We start from the raw sequence: 17,610 nt of genomic DNA, 5'->3' as shown, positions 1-17,610 counted from the left end.
TTGGTTTCTGTCCTGGATCTCGCTCTGTAGCCCAGGCTGGCCTCGAAATCATAGAGATTCGCCTGGCTCTGCCTCCTGAGTGCTGGGATTAAAGGTGTGCACCACCACCACCCAGCATGTTCAATATATTTAAGTATGTGTGCCCATAATTATAAAAAAAACCACTGAGAGCCAGATTATAGTGTATGCCCGTAGTTCCATTTACTCAGGAGGCTGGGGTGGGAAGACTTTATACTAAGTTCAAGATCAGCCTGGTAACACATATAGATACTATCTCAAAAATATCATAATTGATCTGTTTGAGGGGTATTATGGAAGCAGCTCACTGTTCCTTATGTGTTCTGTGCATGTGTGTACAAGAGCTCATGGAGGCCAAAGGACAATATCAGGTGTCACTCCTCAGGAGCCATCTACCCGTGGTGCATCATATGGAACCTGGGGCTCACAAATTAAGTTAGGCTGATTGGCCAGGGAGCCCCAAAGATCTTCCTGTTTTACCTCCCCTGCACTGGAAAAACAAGCATGTGCCACCACATCTGGCCTTGTGTGGGTTCTGGGATTGAACTCCGACCACCACATTTTCGTGGAAAAGTGCTTTATTAACTAAGATATCTTCCCAGCCCTGTACTTTATTGTTGTTGGAAATTATTCCAACAACTTGTAAATCAGTAAAAGCAGCAAGCATAAACTTGAGAGTACAGTAGTTACAATACATTGATGACAATGACTGACGGTACCTTGCTTTGAGCTGTTGTCCAACAACGGCACCATACTTACACCCTGTGCTTAATGAGACATTACATTGTCTGTAAAGTGCAAAAGGAATCTAGCCCAGTATCAGAATGCTAGAGGTAAAATCATATTTTAGAAACAAGTCCAGCAAAAGGCTCACTTTGGAGAAACTTGGAGAGGATCTCCGAGTTAAGTTTGAAGGATTACTACTGGTAGTAGTTTGAATGAGAAATGTCTCCCATAAACTCCGATATTTGAACACTTAGTTCCCAGTTGGTGGGTGCTGTTTGAGGAGGATATGGAGCCTTTAAGAGGTACCGCCTTGCAGGACACTGAGGGTCAGCTCCCAGTTCACTGTTTCCTGGTGTGTAGATGAAATGCAATTAGCCAGCTTCCTGCTCCAGCACCCTCCCTGCCAGTACGGACTCAAATACTCTGGAACTATTGACCAAAACAAACTCTTTCTTTTCTAAGTTACCTTTAGTTATAATATTTTATCAGAGCAACAAAAACAAATATATCATTCCCTAGAAGGTGTATGAATTTTAGACCACTCTCAATTGTGGGTTCCAGAATCTCACATGCATCTCTACACTCTCAGTACACACACATTTCTCAAAGTCACAGCTTCAGGCAAATCACTGTAATTTAATTTCCAGACCCCCAAACTGGAAGACCCTTGAGATGTTCATTCCAGGAAAATCTAACTCCTTAGCACTCAATTCTAGCTTCAGAATTCCACTTACATTGCACATCTAATCTGGCCCCAGTGTGAAATGGATGTGAAGACACTCATGCTCATGGTCAGACTTCCTACGAAAGGTTTAATAATTATAAATTTGCATTGTCCCACTCTGCTACTTCCTCCAATACTAAATACTTCCACACATCTCTATGCTAGACATGGTGCTCAAGATTTCTTTTCCACATTATCCTGGCAAATTCTCAAACTCCATGGAGTAAGAAGCATCATTCCAGTTTCACAGGCAATAAAGTAGGAAGCAGAGAAGGAACTAATCCACTCAAGAACCCAAACACTGAGGCAGGTCTTCTAAAGATAAACACTGTCATCTCACACTAACATTTCAAATGAAAAAAAACAGCAAGCTGTGAGGCAAAGACTTACTCAGTAAGAGGGATGCTCTTCGCCAGTAAATGTCATTCTACTATCGAGGGCCTTCTAGAGAACATCCCTCCTCAACACTCTTTCGGTTTTCTTCTACGAACTTGATTCCTTCTTTCTAGATGGATTTACTGATTCCTAATCTCATATTCACAGCCTCTGTCATCCTACACATCATACTCCTTTTTAGCCCACAAACTTCTGAGTCCAACTCAGGTTCCCTTCTGTCTCAAAACTCCTGCTATCTTCTATACCTAGAGCTCTTGCCTTTACAGTTCCTTTGCTGGATCATATAAATCCATATAAGTCCAGCATTCTGCTTCTCATGTGTCTCCCTGGTCTGTAAATTCTTTGAAGGCATGGTTAAGTACTGATTTATTCATTTAGGAAGGGAAAGAATGTGATATATTCTCTAGTTACAGTTGTCAAAGTTATTCTGGATGCTGGCAAAGGCCTGCTTTACACTTCTGCACATTTTGCTGGAGCACTAAGTTATCATATTCCATTATTCCCCATGATCTAGAGAAAGACCAGCCAGAGATAGACAATAATGCCAGAGATGTTTCATTTGGTGAACGAACAGATGTGCTTTCAAGCTCTTTGTACATCCACTGCCTCTGGTTCTCAGATGTTGATGAGTTAAGGCTATGGAGAGTCCATTTTTGTCTTTTCTTGAATTAGAAATATCAGCAATAAAGAAAAGTAACACTAGCAACATTCCTCACCCCTACCAAATGCAGATTTTTTTAAAATTAAATTTTATTATTGTATGCATACAGGTGTTTTGTCTGCATGTATGTTATGTACCATGTATATGACCTGGTGCCCACAGAGGCCAGAAAAGGGTATCAGATCCCTTGGAACTGGACTTACAGATGGTTGTGAGCCACCATGTGGTCCCTGGGAATTGAACCCAGAAGCCAGCTCTCCAGCCCCCTAGAAGTTGTTTTATTTTTAATTGTGGTGAAGTACACAAAATATAAAATCTACCATCTTGACTGTTTTTAAGTAAACGAAATACCCTGAGCTGGCACTAAAGACATTCACATTGCTGTGGCACCATTATTACCATCTTATTCAGAACTCTTTCAACTTGTATCACTGAAACTTTGAATCCACTGCACAATAAACAGTTCCTTATAATTTCTATCCTCAGACCTTCCAAATCACCATTCTTTCCATCACTAATCTAGATAAGTTATGAAAATAGTCATATACTATTTGTCCTTTGTGAGTAGCTTATTTATCATACTATCATCAAAGTTCATATAGTTTATAACATATCTATGTGTCAACATTTTTTAAAGCTATTTTTTTTTTGGTTTTTTACAAGATAGGGTTTCTTTGTGTAGTGTGACTACCCTGGAAATCACTTGGTAGACCTGGCTGGCCTCGAACTCACAGAGATCTGCCTGCCTCTATTCCTGAGTGTTATGATTAAAGGTGTGTGCCACCACTGCCCAGCAAGGCTATTCTTTTGTATGCAAAAAATAACATTTTTCTTATTCATTCATTCATTGATGAGCATGTAAATTACTTCTACATGAGGAAATAGGATATAATAGTAGTGAAAAAAAGCTCAGGAGATTCAAGGTGATTCAACATGGACTACATAGGTTATTCAAGAGTATCATGGGCTACATGAGCTCCTATCTCTAAAATAAAATATAGTAAAACTCAGGGGGCTGGAGAGATGAATTGGCAGGTAAGAGAATCTGTTGCTCTTCTAGAGAGGACCTGGGTTCTGTTTCCAGTTCTTATGGTGGTTTACAACCATCTGTAACTCCAGTTCCAGGGTATCCAATGCCCACTGATGGCCTCCACAGGCACCAGGGCACACATGATACACATACAAACATGCATGCAAAACACACATGTGAAGCTCAGGAGAATGTCCTGATTTGAAGTGATATTTTTGTTGTATTTTGGAGACAGAGTCTTGCTATGTAGCCCTAGGCTGACCTCAAACTCTCCATGTAATTCTGGCTATCAAACTCATAACCCTCCTATCACCTCAAGTGCTGCTATTACACACATGTACCACCACACCTGGTCTAATTGGCATTTGTAGACTACCTTACTTCATGATAGCAGAATAAACATCATTTCAAGTAGTCAAGGAACATAAAGGAAGAACAATCTTATCTTGGGCCATAAAATAAATCTCAACAAACTTAAAATGATTGTTATTATACAGAATGTATTTTATTCCCACAATTGAGCCAGACTAAGAATTGGAAACAGAAATAACAAGAAAATCTTTAAACATTTGGAAACTAAACAACATATATCTAAATAATCCATGAGTCAAAGTAAGTCTCAAGAGAAGTAAAAAAAAAAACTGAGCTAAATGAAAATACAAATTATGAAAAATTTTAGAATAAACAAACACAATCTTCAAAGGGGACTTATAGAACTAAATGTGTATATTAGTACTAGAAGAAAAGTCTCAAATCAGTAATTTAAACTCCCACATTAGGGCTGGAGGGATGGCTCAGCGGTTAGGAGCATTGGCTGCTCTCCCAGAGGATCCTGGTTCAATTCCCAGCACCCACATGGCATCCCACAAGTGCCTATAGCTCCAATTCCAGGGGATCTAATACCTCATACCAGTGCACATGAAATTAAATAAAATAAATTACATAAAAACTTAGAAAAGTAATATAAATCAAATGCTACTAGAAAAAAGGTTATAATAGAGAACAGAAACCAGTGAAATTTTAAACAGAAAAGCAATAGATAAAATCAGTGAAATAAACAACTGGTCCTTTAAAATTATCAATAAGGTAGGCATGGTGGCACCCTTTATCCTGGCGCATGGTGGGTTGATCATGCTCCAGTACCAGGCCACACCCACATCATATGGGTAACATAAATTAGACTTGATGGGTTTGGGGTGAGAAGAGGACACAAAGTTGGGTGGGTAAGGAAGGGACTGGATCTGGGAAGAGTTAGGGGAAGGATAACTGTGGTCAAAATACATTGTACAAAATTCTCAAAGACCTATTAAAAATTGCCAAAAGGGGCAAGAATTGTCTGAGGAGATAGGAGAGGACATGAGCCGAAGCATGGGGAGTAGAGTTAGCTCTGACAGTGGGGTGCCTCGTGGACTCTGAGAAGAGGAGAAAAGAAAGAAATCATGTAAATACTGAGTAAACTAGGAAATTTGACTGTGATTTGTGCAGATGGCCATACCCTGATCCACCTTCTTTGAGAGGAGAAGGCAGGGTCATCAGCAAACACTAAAGGGATGGGTTAGTCAACTAATCCGAAGCCAGGAATACACATATTTAATAACGATAATAAAAGAAGAACAAATAGTTACTGTTTGCTTCCTGCAGCTGTTCATTAGACACAATACAACTTTCCTCAAATAAACCACCAGGGGGCAATGCTGTGACCAATCTTCTTTCCCTCAAATCCTGCAACACTTTGAAATTATAACAGACTATAATACATTGAATGTTGTAAATTTTCCCTCCACAAAATCCTGCTCGATATTTAAGTACATATAACGGCATTCTCGTGCACGTGTGAACTCAGCCACACACGGGAATGATGCTCTTTCTTTTGTCAAGCCTCGGTGCTGTCACATGATGCACCAGGAGTAACACTCAGTATATTCCTTCTCCTCCCCATCCAATTTCTTTAGGACACACAACAAATACTCACTAGTTCAGTGGTTCGCAACCTTCCTAATGCTGCAGCCCTTTAATACATGTTGCAGTGACCCCCAAACATAAAATTGTCTTGTTGCTACTTCATAACTGTAGTTTTGCTACAATTATGAATCCTAATGTAAATGTCTGATATGCAGGATATCTTACATGTGACCAATGTGAAAGGTGTAGCGACCCACATGTTGAGAACCAATGCTCTAGATCATTTCTTCTTTCTTATGGTTAATCAATCAGAAAACCCAATGAGGGAAAAAAACTCTCTAAAAACAAAACCTCCATTGCCAGATGTGTTGGTATATGCCTTCAATACCAGCACTTGAGAGAACCAGGAGACCACCCCAAATTCAAGGTTAGCCTGGGTTACACAATGAGTTTCAGGCCAGTGTGAGGATGAGACCCTATCACAAAACAAAACAACACAACACAACACATCTCTGACAACATAACTTCTTCCCTTCTTTCCCTATTGCCTACCTTTCCCCACACACAGGAGTTATGTTTTCAAAAGAGCCTTAAACCGTCATGTATTTAATATGCTACTTTCTCCTTTATCTCCGATGCTTGATTCACCCTTAAAATGGAGACATGTCAATCTACAATACCAAATATGACTATTATGTATACCAGTCACAACAACTATTTAGGAGTTATGTATGCAGCAATCTGGCTGGGAAATATCTCTAAGTTTGAGTCTAACTAATTTGAGCTTCTAAGAAACCAAGAACAGAGCTATAACTTAAAACAGTTGGCAGAGATTTTAAAAGGAAAAGTAAAATGTAAGGGTTGGGGATTCAGTGATGGACCATTTGCCCAGAACCAGCAAGACCTTGAGTTCACAGGCAAGACCTTCAGTTCAATCCCTAGTACGAGGATGTGTGTGTAAAAGCCAAATGTTTTCCCAGAAACTCAGTGGATGAAGGAGGCTGCACTCTGGAAGCATAGGTTATTTAGATTGGCTGGAAGCAGGAGGATTGGACTTCTACCCCTGGAGAGGCTTCCAGTCACACCAGGCTATAGCTTGTGTCAGATGCCTTGGGGGCTGGAGCCAAAGGGAATGTGTGGAAGGGGGAAGCTGAGGTCATCAGAGAAGCCAAGAGCACTGAGGAGTTTAAATGGATAAAACCTGGGGTTGACACAAGCCTCCAAACTTGGCTATTTTGAGCTAAAGCTGTTCTAAAAAACACTCAAGAGCTAGGTCATAAAGAGACTACATGGTAAGGGTTGATGTAGCCATGAGTCAAAGTGCAACAGTATCAACTTTTTTACAAGCTGTTTCAAAAACAAAGTTTCAAAGATTTCTAAAGTAGTATTGTTTTTGTTTTTCTTTCAATTCAAGGATGACCTGGACTTCTAATCCTCCTTCCTTCTCCTTGGAATGCTGGTATTACAGGCTTGTGCCTCCCAGCCCTGTTTATGCAGTGCTGGGGGAAAAAACCCAGGACATCTTGTATGCTAAGCAAGCATTCTACCAACTATGTTACATTCCCTTCTAATTAGAAAATTGCATTTTTTTAAAAACAGGACACTATTCCACTGGCTGGTCTTGTAGCATTCCACTGGCCTTGAGCTCACTATGCAGTCAAGGATGGTCTTGAACTCTTTATCCTGCCTCTACCTTCCAAGGGCTGGGATTATAGGCATGAACAATCACACGCCCCAAGACAAAAAAAGAAATCCTCCCTAATTCTCTTTATTATTATTATTATTGTGTATGTGAGGGAGAGTATGTGAGTGTATGTACACACCACAGCATGAACATGGAAGTCAGAACTCACCTATCTTTATATGCTTTCCAGGGGATCAAATTTAAGTCACCACGCTTGAAGGACAAGCACTTTTACCCACTGAACCATCTTGAGTTCGTGTGTGTGTGTGTGTGTGTGTGTGTGTGTGTGTGTGTTGTTTGTTGGGTTGGGGGGCTGGGTTATGTGTATTCGAAAGAGAGACAGGATCTCACATAGCTTAAGCTGGCCTAGAATGCTGGAACTATGCGGGCTTTGAACCTGTGATCCCCGTGCCTGTCTCCCAAATGCAAGTGCTGAAATTACAGGCCTGGGTTACAGCAACAAGCAAAAACAAAACTCCCTCTTAGTAATTAAAATATTTTATCCACATCAAAATCCCCCAATATGAGCTTTAAAGCTTAAACGCCTCTATTATATTACTATACGTCAAATCTTTGTTCGTGCTCAAAAGCTATGCACTAAATCCTGAGATTTCCCCCCACCCCCGCACAAATGACCTAAGTCAGAGCCTGATTTCATTGACACACTTGCACTCCCCAACAACAACACTTCCTTTGAAAAACAGAATGTCACTTCCTCAGTCCAGAGGCCAGAAGTCCCTTGATTCTGATCTGGGGAGCAGAGACAGGAAACTCTGGTAAGCTTCTGTCCCCCATGGCCAGCCACTAGTGCAGCTGACAGAGGGCCGGGTCTGTTGGGAGCTCCCTTGATGCCCTGCAGCTGGAAGCAACCGCTCGCTCGCTTCCAGGCTGTGGGAGTGATTGCTCCGAGTCCAGCACTCCCAGGCAGCGGAACAAGGACGGTTCTTGGCAAGGGGAAGAGGGAGACGACGACGGGAGAACCTGCACTCCTTTAACGGACTTTCCGTTTCTAAACTCCTCGGACTACCCCAGCCTCAGATCCCGGCACCACTTTGTTCTTTGACCTCGCTAGGCAAGGAGGAGGGGGGCGCTTCCTCCCTCCCCCCCAATTGTCAGTTTCTCACCTAGAAGGGACAGCTTGTCCCAGCAATTTCAGTAAACACTGTCAGCCAGCACCACCTAGCAAGTCAGAGCCATGATCTCTCCAGACCCCAGACACCTCCACACATAACTCGGGCCAGTTATAGCGGACCGAATTGCAGTGTCACCCCGTGGAGCGGACGACCGCGCGGGGAGTTGGGGGGTGGGGGTGGGGGGGCTGTGAGAGATCTACGGAATAATGGGAAAGAACGGGGAGGGGGGGGGACACAAACAAATGAGTCACTTAATACAAGCGCTGCACATGCCGCTGACGCTGCCGGTGATGCAGCGGCCGCGGACTGGAAGGAAGCCGCCAGCCACCGGGGAGGGGCGGCCGGAGAAAGGGACCCGGAGAGGGGCGCGGCGCCTCGCCCTTTGTGGGCCCCGGGGGCCGCGCGCCCCCACCCCCTCAGCCTACCCTTCCGCTCGGGGTGACTCGTCCCCCCTCAGCCCCGGGGCGTCAACTCTCCGGGTCGCCCGGAACAATCGCGACAAACTTCGGCACAGCCTGGAGTTCCCGGGGAGGCCCGCGCCGAGCAGCGGCAGCCGCGGAGCCGCAGCCCCGACCTGCGCCCCGCCCCTCGGCGGCGCACCTGTGACAGGTGTGCGGCGCCCCGCTCGCACCCCGCCGCTCGCACCCTCCGAGGCCGCGGGGGCCCCCGGCCCGCCGCGCCCGGCCTCTCTCAGCGGCACCCCCCCCCACCTCGGAGGCCGCGCGGGACGCCCCTCGTCCGCCCGTCCGCCCGCCCGCCGGGCCGCGCCCGCTGCTCGCCTCACTCACATAGCGCCTCAACTTCTTCTCGGGAGGCGATTTCCTCAGCCAGCCGGTGCACACCACGTCGTCGCCGCCGCCGCCGCCGCCGCTCATGTCGCCGGCTGAGTGGAGCCCGCCCGCCGCCGGCTCGCGCGGACAAGGGCGCGGGCGCGGGCTGCTGGGTCAGCCGGCTGCCGGTGCGCAGCTCGCGGGGGAGGGGAGGGGCCGGGCAGCCCCGGGCGAGGACGAGGCGGCGCGGCGCGCGGGCCCGGCTGCCTGCGCGTGCTCGGTGTCGCCCCCCCACCCCACCCCACCAACCGCGCTCGCGCTCGCGCCCGCGCGCGCGCACACATACACACACACAAGGCCAACCCTAGCAGGGCGCCTCAGCAGGCGGGCGCTCGCCACGCCCACAGCCCCGCGGGGTCCCTGAGGGCAGCCCGCGCAGGGGCCACCCATCCAGGCTTCAGACCCTACGGGCATGAAGGCCGGGAGGACGTGAGAGCTGTCGCCAGCCGGTGCGCCCTCAGGATCTTAGCTGTTTTTTTTTTTGTTTTTTGTTTCCCTCCAAGCCTCGAGCTGCAGGCGGGGTCGTGAAGACCTGCTGCTGGCTGGTGCTGGTGTTGGTGCTAGGGCGAGGGAAGGATAGAGACTGCCCACCCTAGATGGAACACTGATCCTGTCCCCCCGCAACACACACACACACACACACACACACACACACACACACACACACACACACACACACACACACACTCCCACCCCCCTAGGGTCGTGTGGGAAAGAGATCCAAGGGCTGCTGCAGTTTCCTGTCCATTCCCACAGTTTCAGGTTTCAGTAAGTCTGATTCTGGCTGAAAGGAGTGTCCGTCCTGCTTCCCTGCATGTTAACTCTCACAGTTCTAAGCCAGAGAAGGAAACAGACCTACTGTGTGCTGGGAGCTTTTGCATTCGTTGTTCACAGTGATCGTGGTCACTCACCTACAAATCGGGTAGGCAGTAATTATGCCCATTTTACAGATAGCCTGAAGTCCAACAGCTGACTCAAAGCAGCCATTTCTAATCCAGGTGTGTTGGGAGGCCAGGAGGGCGATCGTCTCACCTGTTTTTTCAGAGTGATAAGTTTGCTATAATGTCTGCAGATCAGACGTGGGGAGGGTGTGTGTGTGTGTGTGTGTGTGTGTGTGTGTGTGTGTGTGTGTGTGCGCGCGCGCGCGCTTATTGCTAGGAAACAAAGTCCAGGTGGCTCTCTCCCATATTGCCTCTGGAAAAACCGAATCCAGTAAAAGGAAATTCTAAGAGTTGCAGAATGGAGGAAGCAAAAATTAGTCAATGTATTTCATAGTGAGTTGGAAAGCAAGACGGTGTAGAAGAATAAGAAACTGCGATTAAAAAAAAAAAACAAACTTTCAGAGTTTCTACTCATTTGCTTAGGCAGTGAGATCTCTCATTTATAAATATGAACGTAACGATCTCTTTCTCACCGCCTTGTGTTGAGATAAAGGACAAGGAAGCACACAGTAACACCAGTGCTCCAGGGGGAAGGCGTAGGAAAAAGAAAGCCCAAACCAGAACTCTTTGAGTTCTTTTTTTAACTCACAAAGCACCCTTACAAACAGCATTAAGAGGTAGGCTCTACTCTAGTTTCTCTGGGAAGTTGCTTAGTAACCCACTTTATCAGTGCTGACGGAGGAGCTGGAGAAGCAGGATCTTGCAATGCCTTCGCAGAACCTTAGTGTCTGGATATTTTGTTCAATTCTCTGTTTTGGTGCAGCCAAGCTAGTTGTTTTAGATAGTTGGACATCCTTTAGTCCAGTAGATTTTGATTGGATTGGAGAATTCTTCAACCATTTCAATCAGTTTGTGAAAACTAGTCCCTACCATGTGCTTAGCTTTGCTAGGCACCCTGGGAAGTGAAGAGACCACTCCCCTTGCTCTCATTTTTTCACTGACCTTCAAATAGCCAGTGTGCTGCTGGATGGAATATGAAGCCAGAATGCTTAGGCTATATCTGGGACTATATCGTCCTTGATTTTTTAATTTAGGGATTAAGACACCAGTAGAATTATGGCCATTTTAAACTTCTGACTCCCAGGACCTTAAACTCTTTGTGAGACATAAATATCAAAATACTTAGTCTGCCAAATCAATCAGGAGGCAGTGTCTCCCAGTCAAAATAGAGCAACCCTGACTCCATTCCTATCTGAGTCATGGTGCCAAGTCTCCAGGATTGCAGCCTGAGAAATCTGCAAGGATTGGCTGCCTCCAGGGTTTGTGATGAAAGTCAAGCAGAAATATGCCCGATCCTTTCCTAGGAGTGTAGGAATACCTGTCTGAGAATTATAGGATTCAAGACACAGGCTGGGAGACTCTTCAGCTGTTAGTTTGGGTTGCTTTTGTTTAACAAAGACCTGGGTTGTTGTTTGTAAGTCCTCATGGAAACAAACAGAAGTCTGGTGTTTCGTGATCAAAGGCAGGAAGGGTCTTGAAACACAACACTTACAGAGCATGGGTTTTGGGAAGTCTTCTGAACACCCGGATCCTTCCGCAAAGCTTAGAGAAAGGGGCCCGGCTAGTGCTCCGGCTCTCCTGCCCTGACTTTCACCCTCCCTTTCTTATCACTGGCTGCACAGAATGAGCTGCACACAGCAAGCAGGACTGTTGTGTGTGGGGGGTCTCTGGCTGTCTTCAGAGTCTCAGAAGTGTGTTAGGTGTGGAACCAGCCCTTGGACAGAACGCTCCTGTCTGGACCTTTACTAAGTCCTTTCCGGACCTTTACTAAGTCCTTTCCACTCTCTCTGGTGTCCCCTGCCCACCATCTCCGTGGGGAAAAAAAAGGAAGACAAATTATATGAATGATTTATTTACATGAAAGTGGGCGCCATCTATCGGAAATAGCTGGTGTAACAGCTGCCCCTAAGCCCTGTAAGGACATGCTTCACTAGCTTGTAATTTAGGCAATTTTGATTAAAGACCACTGGTATTTCCTAAGGGGAATTAATAGCCAGCCCCAAGAGCTCTTTGGGACATTAATCCTATATTCTCATTAAGTTCCCAGGAAATGACCATTTTAGGGGAGATTACCCTGCAGAGATTAAAGACATACACATCTTGGGGGTGGGGGTGGGGTGGGATCCAGACACTACCTATGCCTTGTTTCCTTTCTCCTCCACACAGCCTGGACTCTACTAAAGGGTGCAGTGTGGCTTTAAATGCTATCGATGGCAGCCTGCATGCGTGCCTGTCTCAAAGTTGAGGGTTTGTGGCCAGCAGCAGGTGCATGGCTGGTGGAAAGACCCCCGGGATGGATTGGGAGAGCTGGAGAGAGCTGTCCTCAACTGCACACCAGGCTAGAATGATTAATATCATTCTCTTCGGGCCTGACGTCAGTGACTGGCCCGCTAGTCGGGTTGGATGATTGTGTCCTAGACCTTCTGCCTTTTCTCCCCTTCAATTTAGATGACAGGTTAATTTCAGAGCTGAGTGCTGCTGTGAAAAAGTCAGTGTGAGCAGATGAGCCGTCTCAGCTGGCGACTTTCAGGACACGCACCTTTGGGGGACATTATGTGCTCCTGGTTGCTTTGAGCCAACTTTATTACCCACATTAAATTACTCTCTTACTTACCTAAGGCTGAGGATTCAGGGCTTGGGCTGTAACTAAGACCTAATTGGACTTCCTCTCTATTGATGTTTGATAAACTTCTTTGAAAAGTTTAAGCTAGTACAGTTTTCCAATTTCACCTTTGTTAATAACCAGAACCAACCAGACATGGTGGTACATGCCTTTAATATCAGCACTCTGAGAGGCAGAGGCAGGCAGATCTCTGTGAGTTCAAAGCCAGCCTGGTCTATACAGTGCGTTCCAAGATAGCCAGAGCTACATAGTGAGCCCCTGTCTCAAAAACCAAACAAACCACAAACAACAGACTAGTGCTATATGTTCTGTGACAGTTAGCCTCATAGGACATGGCATCAATAGTGGTGGGCGTGACAATGTTACTAGAGTCGTAAGCTGAAGATCTAGTCCCTGGCAACCCCAGCAGGCTACAGTCACCTGTCCTTATATACCAATAAAGAGACACTTAATAGTGAAAAGCTGAGAAAGAAAATTTATCCAATGTGGCCATAGTGAGAAATAAAAAGTGTCAGTGACCCATGCCCCTGACCCCAGTTCATCCTTGTGTGTGGGGAATGCTGACTTAAGGCTTAGGCTTAAATAGAGGGCAAGAGACATACATAACTCAGCAGTTCTGGTCAAGGTGTGGTCCTGTCTATCACTGACCCATCATTGTCCTAGCTCCAGTCTGTCCTGGAAGTTGGTCCCCTGAATTGTCAGAACTGTATGCAATCTCTTCCTAGGAAGCAAGTCCTTTCTCTGACTAGCACAGGGCTTCAGCCTTCTCCTTCCTCCAGCATGAAAACTCTGGAGAAAATGTGTGTGTGTGTGTGTGTGTGTGTGTGTGTGTGTGTGTGTGTGTGTGTGTGTTCTTCATTTTTTAGTAGTCTGATAGCTGGAGGAAGGGATACACATCTGTGTTTCTTTAGATATCCTTTCTCTTGCCATGGTGGTCAAAGCAACATCTCTCTGTTCCACAGATCCTGCTGAAAATCCAGTTGTCACCATCTCCTAGAAAATACTGAGTACTATGAACAAGGAGCAGCTCCTTACCTACTCCACAGAGAAGTAGCTCAAATTAGACCTTTAATACATGTCAAGACCCATTTCCCTAGAGCTTACCACACTTTCTTTACTGCAAATACTTAGCCAGAGCTGCGAGTTCCTTGAGGGCAGGAGTCTATCTTACTTTTTGAGGTCAGATACACAATATATGGGCATTCTATATTTGTTGTGAGATCAAAAGAATCCATCCTTAAAAGAATGACAAATAGAACTGTGGACTACTGGAACACCCAGAACACCAGAGAAGGGTCATCCCACCTCAGCCACCGGCCAGGCCAAAAGGCTGGGCAGATTCAGGGAATCCTGAAGTTGTCCACCTGAAGATGGCTATAGAGTTGGGAGTGTCGCTTACTTAGGGCTGGAGAGCTTGCCTAGTTAACAGCTGCAACTCTTGGGGAATTTCGAAATCTTCGGTTCCTTTGACCTTTTGATTTCTACCCTGAGGCTCCAGGGAGCTGACTCTGTTCACCTTTGGTTTCCACATCCAGCCAGTCTGGTCGACGCCTGATTTCTTCCTCTCTGGGACTAAGCACTGAATCTTTCTGGTTATCTTGATTCTGGCTTGACTGACAGTCCTGCAGTTCTAGCACTACACTTCTCTCCCCATACAACACTAGAAAAGCAGGAGAAATCACATCCTGATTCTAAGTGGGTCCATTGACTATGAGCAGAAATCCTTCCGCTAGGCATGAGGGTTGACAATTCTTGTAATCCCAGCACTCAAGAAGCAAAGGGAAGAAGACTGCTGTGGTTGGAGGCCTAACTTACGCAGAAATTCCAGGCTGGCCTGGACTATGGAGTCCTCTGCCTACTCCTACAAAGGAAACAACCACTTGCCCTTCCAAGCTGCATTGCATACGATGTGGGTCTGCACGTTGGAGATTTGCTCTTTGGTTTTGTAGGAGGTTCAAAGGCCTCAGGTATGTCTTCCCAGGTCCCCAAGATGACTGGTCCAAACCTTATGAGGAGCTGTGGAATGTTTTAGAAACTGACTCTCCAGTAGGGAGGAAATAGCTTTGTAGTATCTGCCAATAAACACTCCTCCCCTGCCCACCTATGGACCATTTCAGGCTATCAATTTAATGTCAAGAGATGCACACTAACACACCATTATTTAGTATTTCCAGCATAAAGATATGTAACATAAATATCACTACATCCAAATGATGGTTTAGGGATTATGTATCCTTCTGCTGCCTCTTTATTAAAATACCTGGTGTAGCTGGGTGGATCTCTGTGAGTTCGAGGCCAGCCTGGGCTACCAAGTGAGTTCCAGGAAAGGCGCAAAGCTACACAGAGAAACCCTGTCTCAAAAAACCAAAATAAATAAATAAATAAAAATAAAAAATAAAATAAAATACATGGTGTCATGTACCCAAGGCCTTGAACTCTAGTTGAGGATAACCTTGGTCTCCAGCACCTCCTTCCTCCACTGCTGGAATTACAAATGTGTTTACCACCCTGTCCAGAATATTCCATTTGTTATTAAGATTATTTAATTGCAGATGTAGTGGGTAGCCATTCCAGCTTGGATCTGGAAGTTCCAACCCCCATTGAGACTCTGGCAACTGTCATGCGGGGCGAGGGGAGGGGCCTGGGGACCGGAGAGCTGGATGGGCCAGCGCTCTCTGTGTGCGCTCTCTTTGTGCGCTCTCTCAGTGCCGGGACGCTGAATGCTGAACGGTGAAAGGTGGACTGTGCAGAGCTCCGGAGAACACCGCTGGACTGCGTTACACCTTCCCCAGACCCTGCGACCTACCCATTACTTAATTTGTGAGTTACGCCTCGTAGGCGTGACAGTTGCCAGAGTCTCAATGGGGGTTGGAACTTCCAGATCCAAGCTGGAATGGCTACCCACTACAGCAGACATATATAACTCAGTGTTTTGAGACTCCATTTCTTTTTTTTTTTTTGGTTTTTCGAGACAGGGTTTCTCTGTATAGTTTTGCGCCTTTCTTGGAGCTCACTTGGTAGCCCAGGCTGGCCTCGAACTCACAGCGATCCGCCTGGCTCTGCGTCCCGAGTGCTGGGATTAAAGGCGTGCGCCACCACCGCCTGGCTCGAGACTCCATTTCTTAAAGAAACAAGTTTTCTTTTTGAGATAGGGTCTCTTTATGTAGCCCTGGCCCTGTAGCTCTATCATCTTAAACACGAGGATATTTGTCTGCCTCTGCTACCCAAGTGCTGGAATTAAAAGCATTTGTCACCATGCCTGACCACTTTGTATGTGTCCAAGGCACATTCACTGTTGTAACACTTTTCAGAATTTCATTCTTTTTTTTTTAACAGATGAACTATATTCCACTAAGTGGATATACCAAATTTTACTTACTTGTTCATCAGCTGATAGATACTTTAGTTGTTTGTATTTTAGGCTATTATGAAAGCTGTGATGAACATGTATTTTCGAGCTTTAAAAAATGTTTTTAAAGATTTTGTGTATGTATGTGTGTGTGTGTTTTGCCTGCATGTATATGTGTGAATCACATGTGTCTGGTGCCCATAGAGGAGAGGGCATTGGATCTTCTAGAGCTGGAGTAATGAATGGTTTTGAGCCCCCACGAGGGGTCTAGGGACTAAGTTCTGGTCCTCTGGTCCTCTGAAAGAGGAGTAAGTACTCTTAGTTCCTGAGCAATCTTTCCAGCCTCCCCCACTCCCCCACTACCGTTTTTTTTTTTTTTTAAAGACGGGGTCTCCTTTCCATGATGGTGGCAGCCATTAGGTGAGCCAACATGGGTGCATACAAATACATCTAGGAGCTATGGAAGTAAAGCAGTTCGACATGATGCGCTTCCTCCTGAGGGTTTGCCCTGGCAACACCTCCCGCTCTCTGTTCCTCACAGCCCCGCCTGACCAGATAAAGTGCATAGGCTGGGATATAAGGCCAAACAAGTTCATGTCATATACAGGATTTGTGTCCAGGTGGTGGCTGCAAATGCCCAGTTTTAAGGGTGCAACTTATGGCAAGCCTCTCCATCATAGTGTTACCCAGCTCAGGTTTGCTGGAAGCCATCAGTCTGTTGCTGAAGAGAGAGCTGGAGCTGGACACTTGGAGAGTCCTGAAATTGGGTTTGTGAAAATTCCATATATAAATTCTTGTAGGTGATCCTCATTGATTCATTCCATAAAAGTAATACAAGGAACCCTGACACCCTGTCCCACAAGCACGGAGAGATGCGTGGGCTGACATCCGTGGACTGCAAGAACCGTGGCCTCAGAAAAGTGCTGCAAGTTCCACTACACTATTGGTGGCTGCCTTGCATCCTGCAGAAGGCGAAATACTACCCAGCTCCACCATTACCGCTAATACACACAATGTTTGTAAAATTCATATCCAATAAACAATTTAGGACAGAAAAAAAGAGGGGGGGGGAGAAAGACAGAGTCTCACTATGTAGCCCTGACTGGCTTGGTGCTATGCATTCTAGTCTCAAATTCCTGAGAGATCTGCCTGCCAACTGCTGAGGTTGAAGGTATGCACCAGCATACCTGGCATGCATTGCAAGTTGATGGCAGTGAGAGCATGTGGCAGAAACTCTTCACAGCACAGAACCAGGAAGGGAGAGTAGAACTGGAATGGGGTGGGGATGGGGGCAGGTATAGTCTTCAAACTCCTGGCCCTAAGGACCTACTTCTGTCAGCTAGGCCCCACCCCTTAAAGGTTCCACAGCCTTCCAAATACCATCACCAGCTGGGAAATAAGCATTCAGAACCCGAGCCTGTAAGGGACAGTTCAAATCCAAACCATAATAGTAGCCCCAGCGGATCTGGTCTTTTCAACTTTTAAAAAGTATTTATTTTCATATTTTATATGTATGACTGTTTTCTTGAATGAGTGTATGTGCACAGGAGCCTACAGAGCCCAGAGATGGTGTCAGACCCCTGGAACTGAAGT

The 17,610-nt window shown here is 45.9% G+C and overlaps 1 protein-coding gene and 1 pseudogene across 4 annotated transcripts in view; one reads left to right on the top strand and one right to left on the bottom strand.

The window, feature by feature from the left end:
- The window catches only part of Gab2 (GRB2 associated binding protein 2), a 164,129-nt gene extending 154,882 nt beyond the window's left edge, over nucleotides 1-9,247 (bottom strand). The window contains exon 1 of one of the 4 annotated variants that reach the window (XM_076547431.1): nucleotides 9,063-9,247. In XM_076547431.1, the coding sequence (XP_076403546.1) occupies nucleotides 9,063-9,149 (87 nt within the window). In that variant the 5' untranslated portion in view covers nucleotides 9,150-9,247. Of the gene's footprint in view, nucleotides 1-8,265; nucleotides 8,430-8,699; nucleotides 8,858-9,062 lie in introns of those variants that run through there. The other 3 variants (XM_076547444.1, XM_076547434.1, XM_076547440.1) reach the window with 3 other exon arrangements.
- Nucleotides 9,248-16,447: 7,200 nt separating this feature from the next.
- LOC121826284 (large ribosomal subunit protein eL15 pseudogene) lies at nucleotides 16,448-17,291 on the top strand (annotated as a pseudogene).
- The last annotated feature ends 319 nt before the right edge of the window (nucleotides 17,292-17,610 follow it).

This window comes from Peromyscus maniculatus, chromosome 1 (assembly GCF_049852395.1).
Source record: "Peromyscus maniculatus bairdii isolate BWxNUB_F1_BW_parent chromosome 1, HU_Pman_BW_mat_3.1, whole genome shotgun sequence".
NCBI classification, from domain to species: domain Eukaryota; kingdom Metazoa; phylum Chordata; class Mammalia; order Rodentia; family Cricetidae; genus Peromyscus; species Peromyscus maniculatus.
The sequence above is the reverse complement of the archived record's forward strand: the minus strand, read 5'-3'. Positions and strand labels throughout refer to the sequence as shown.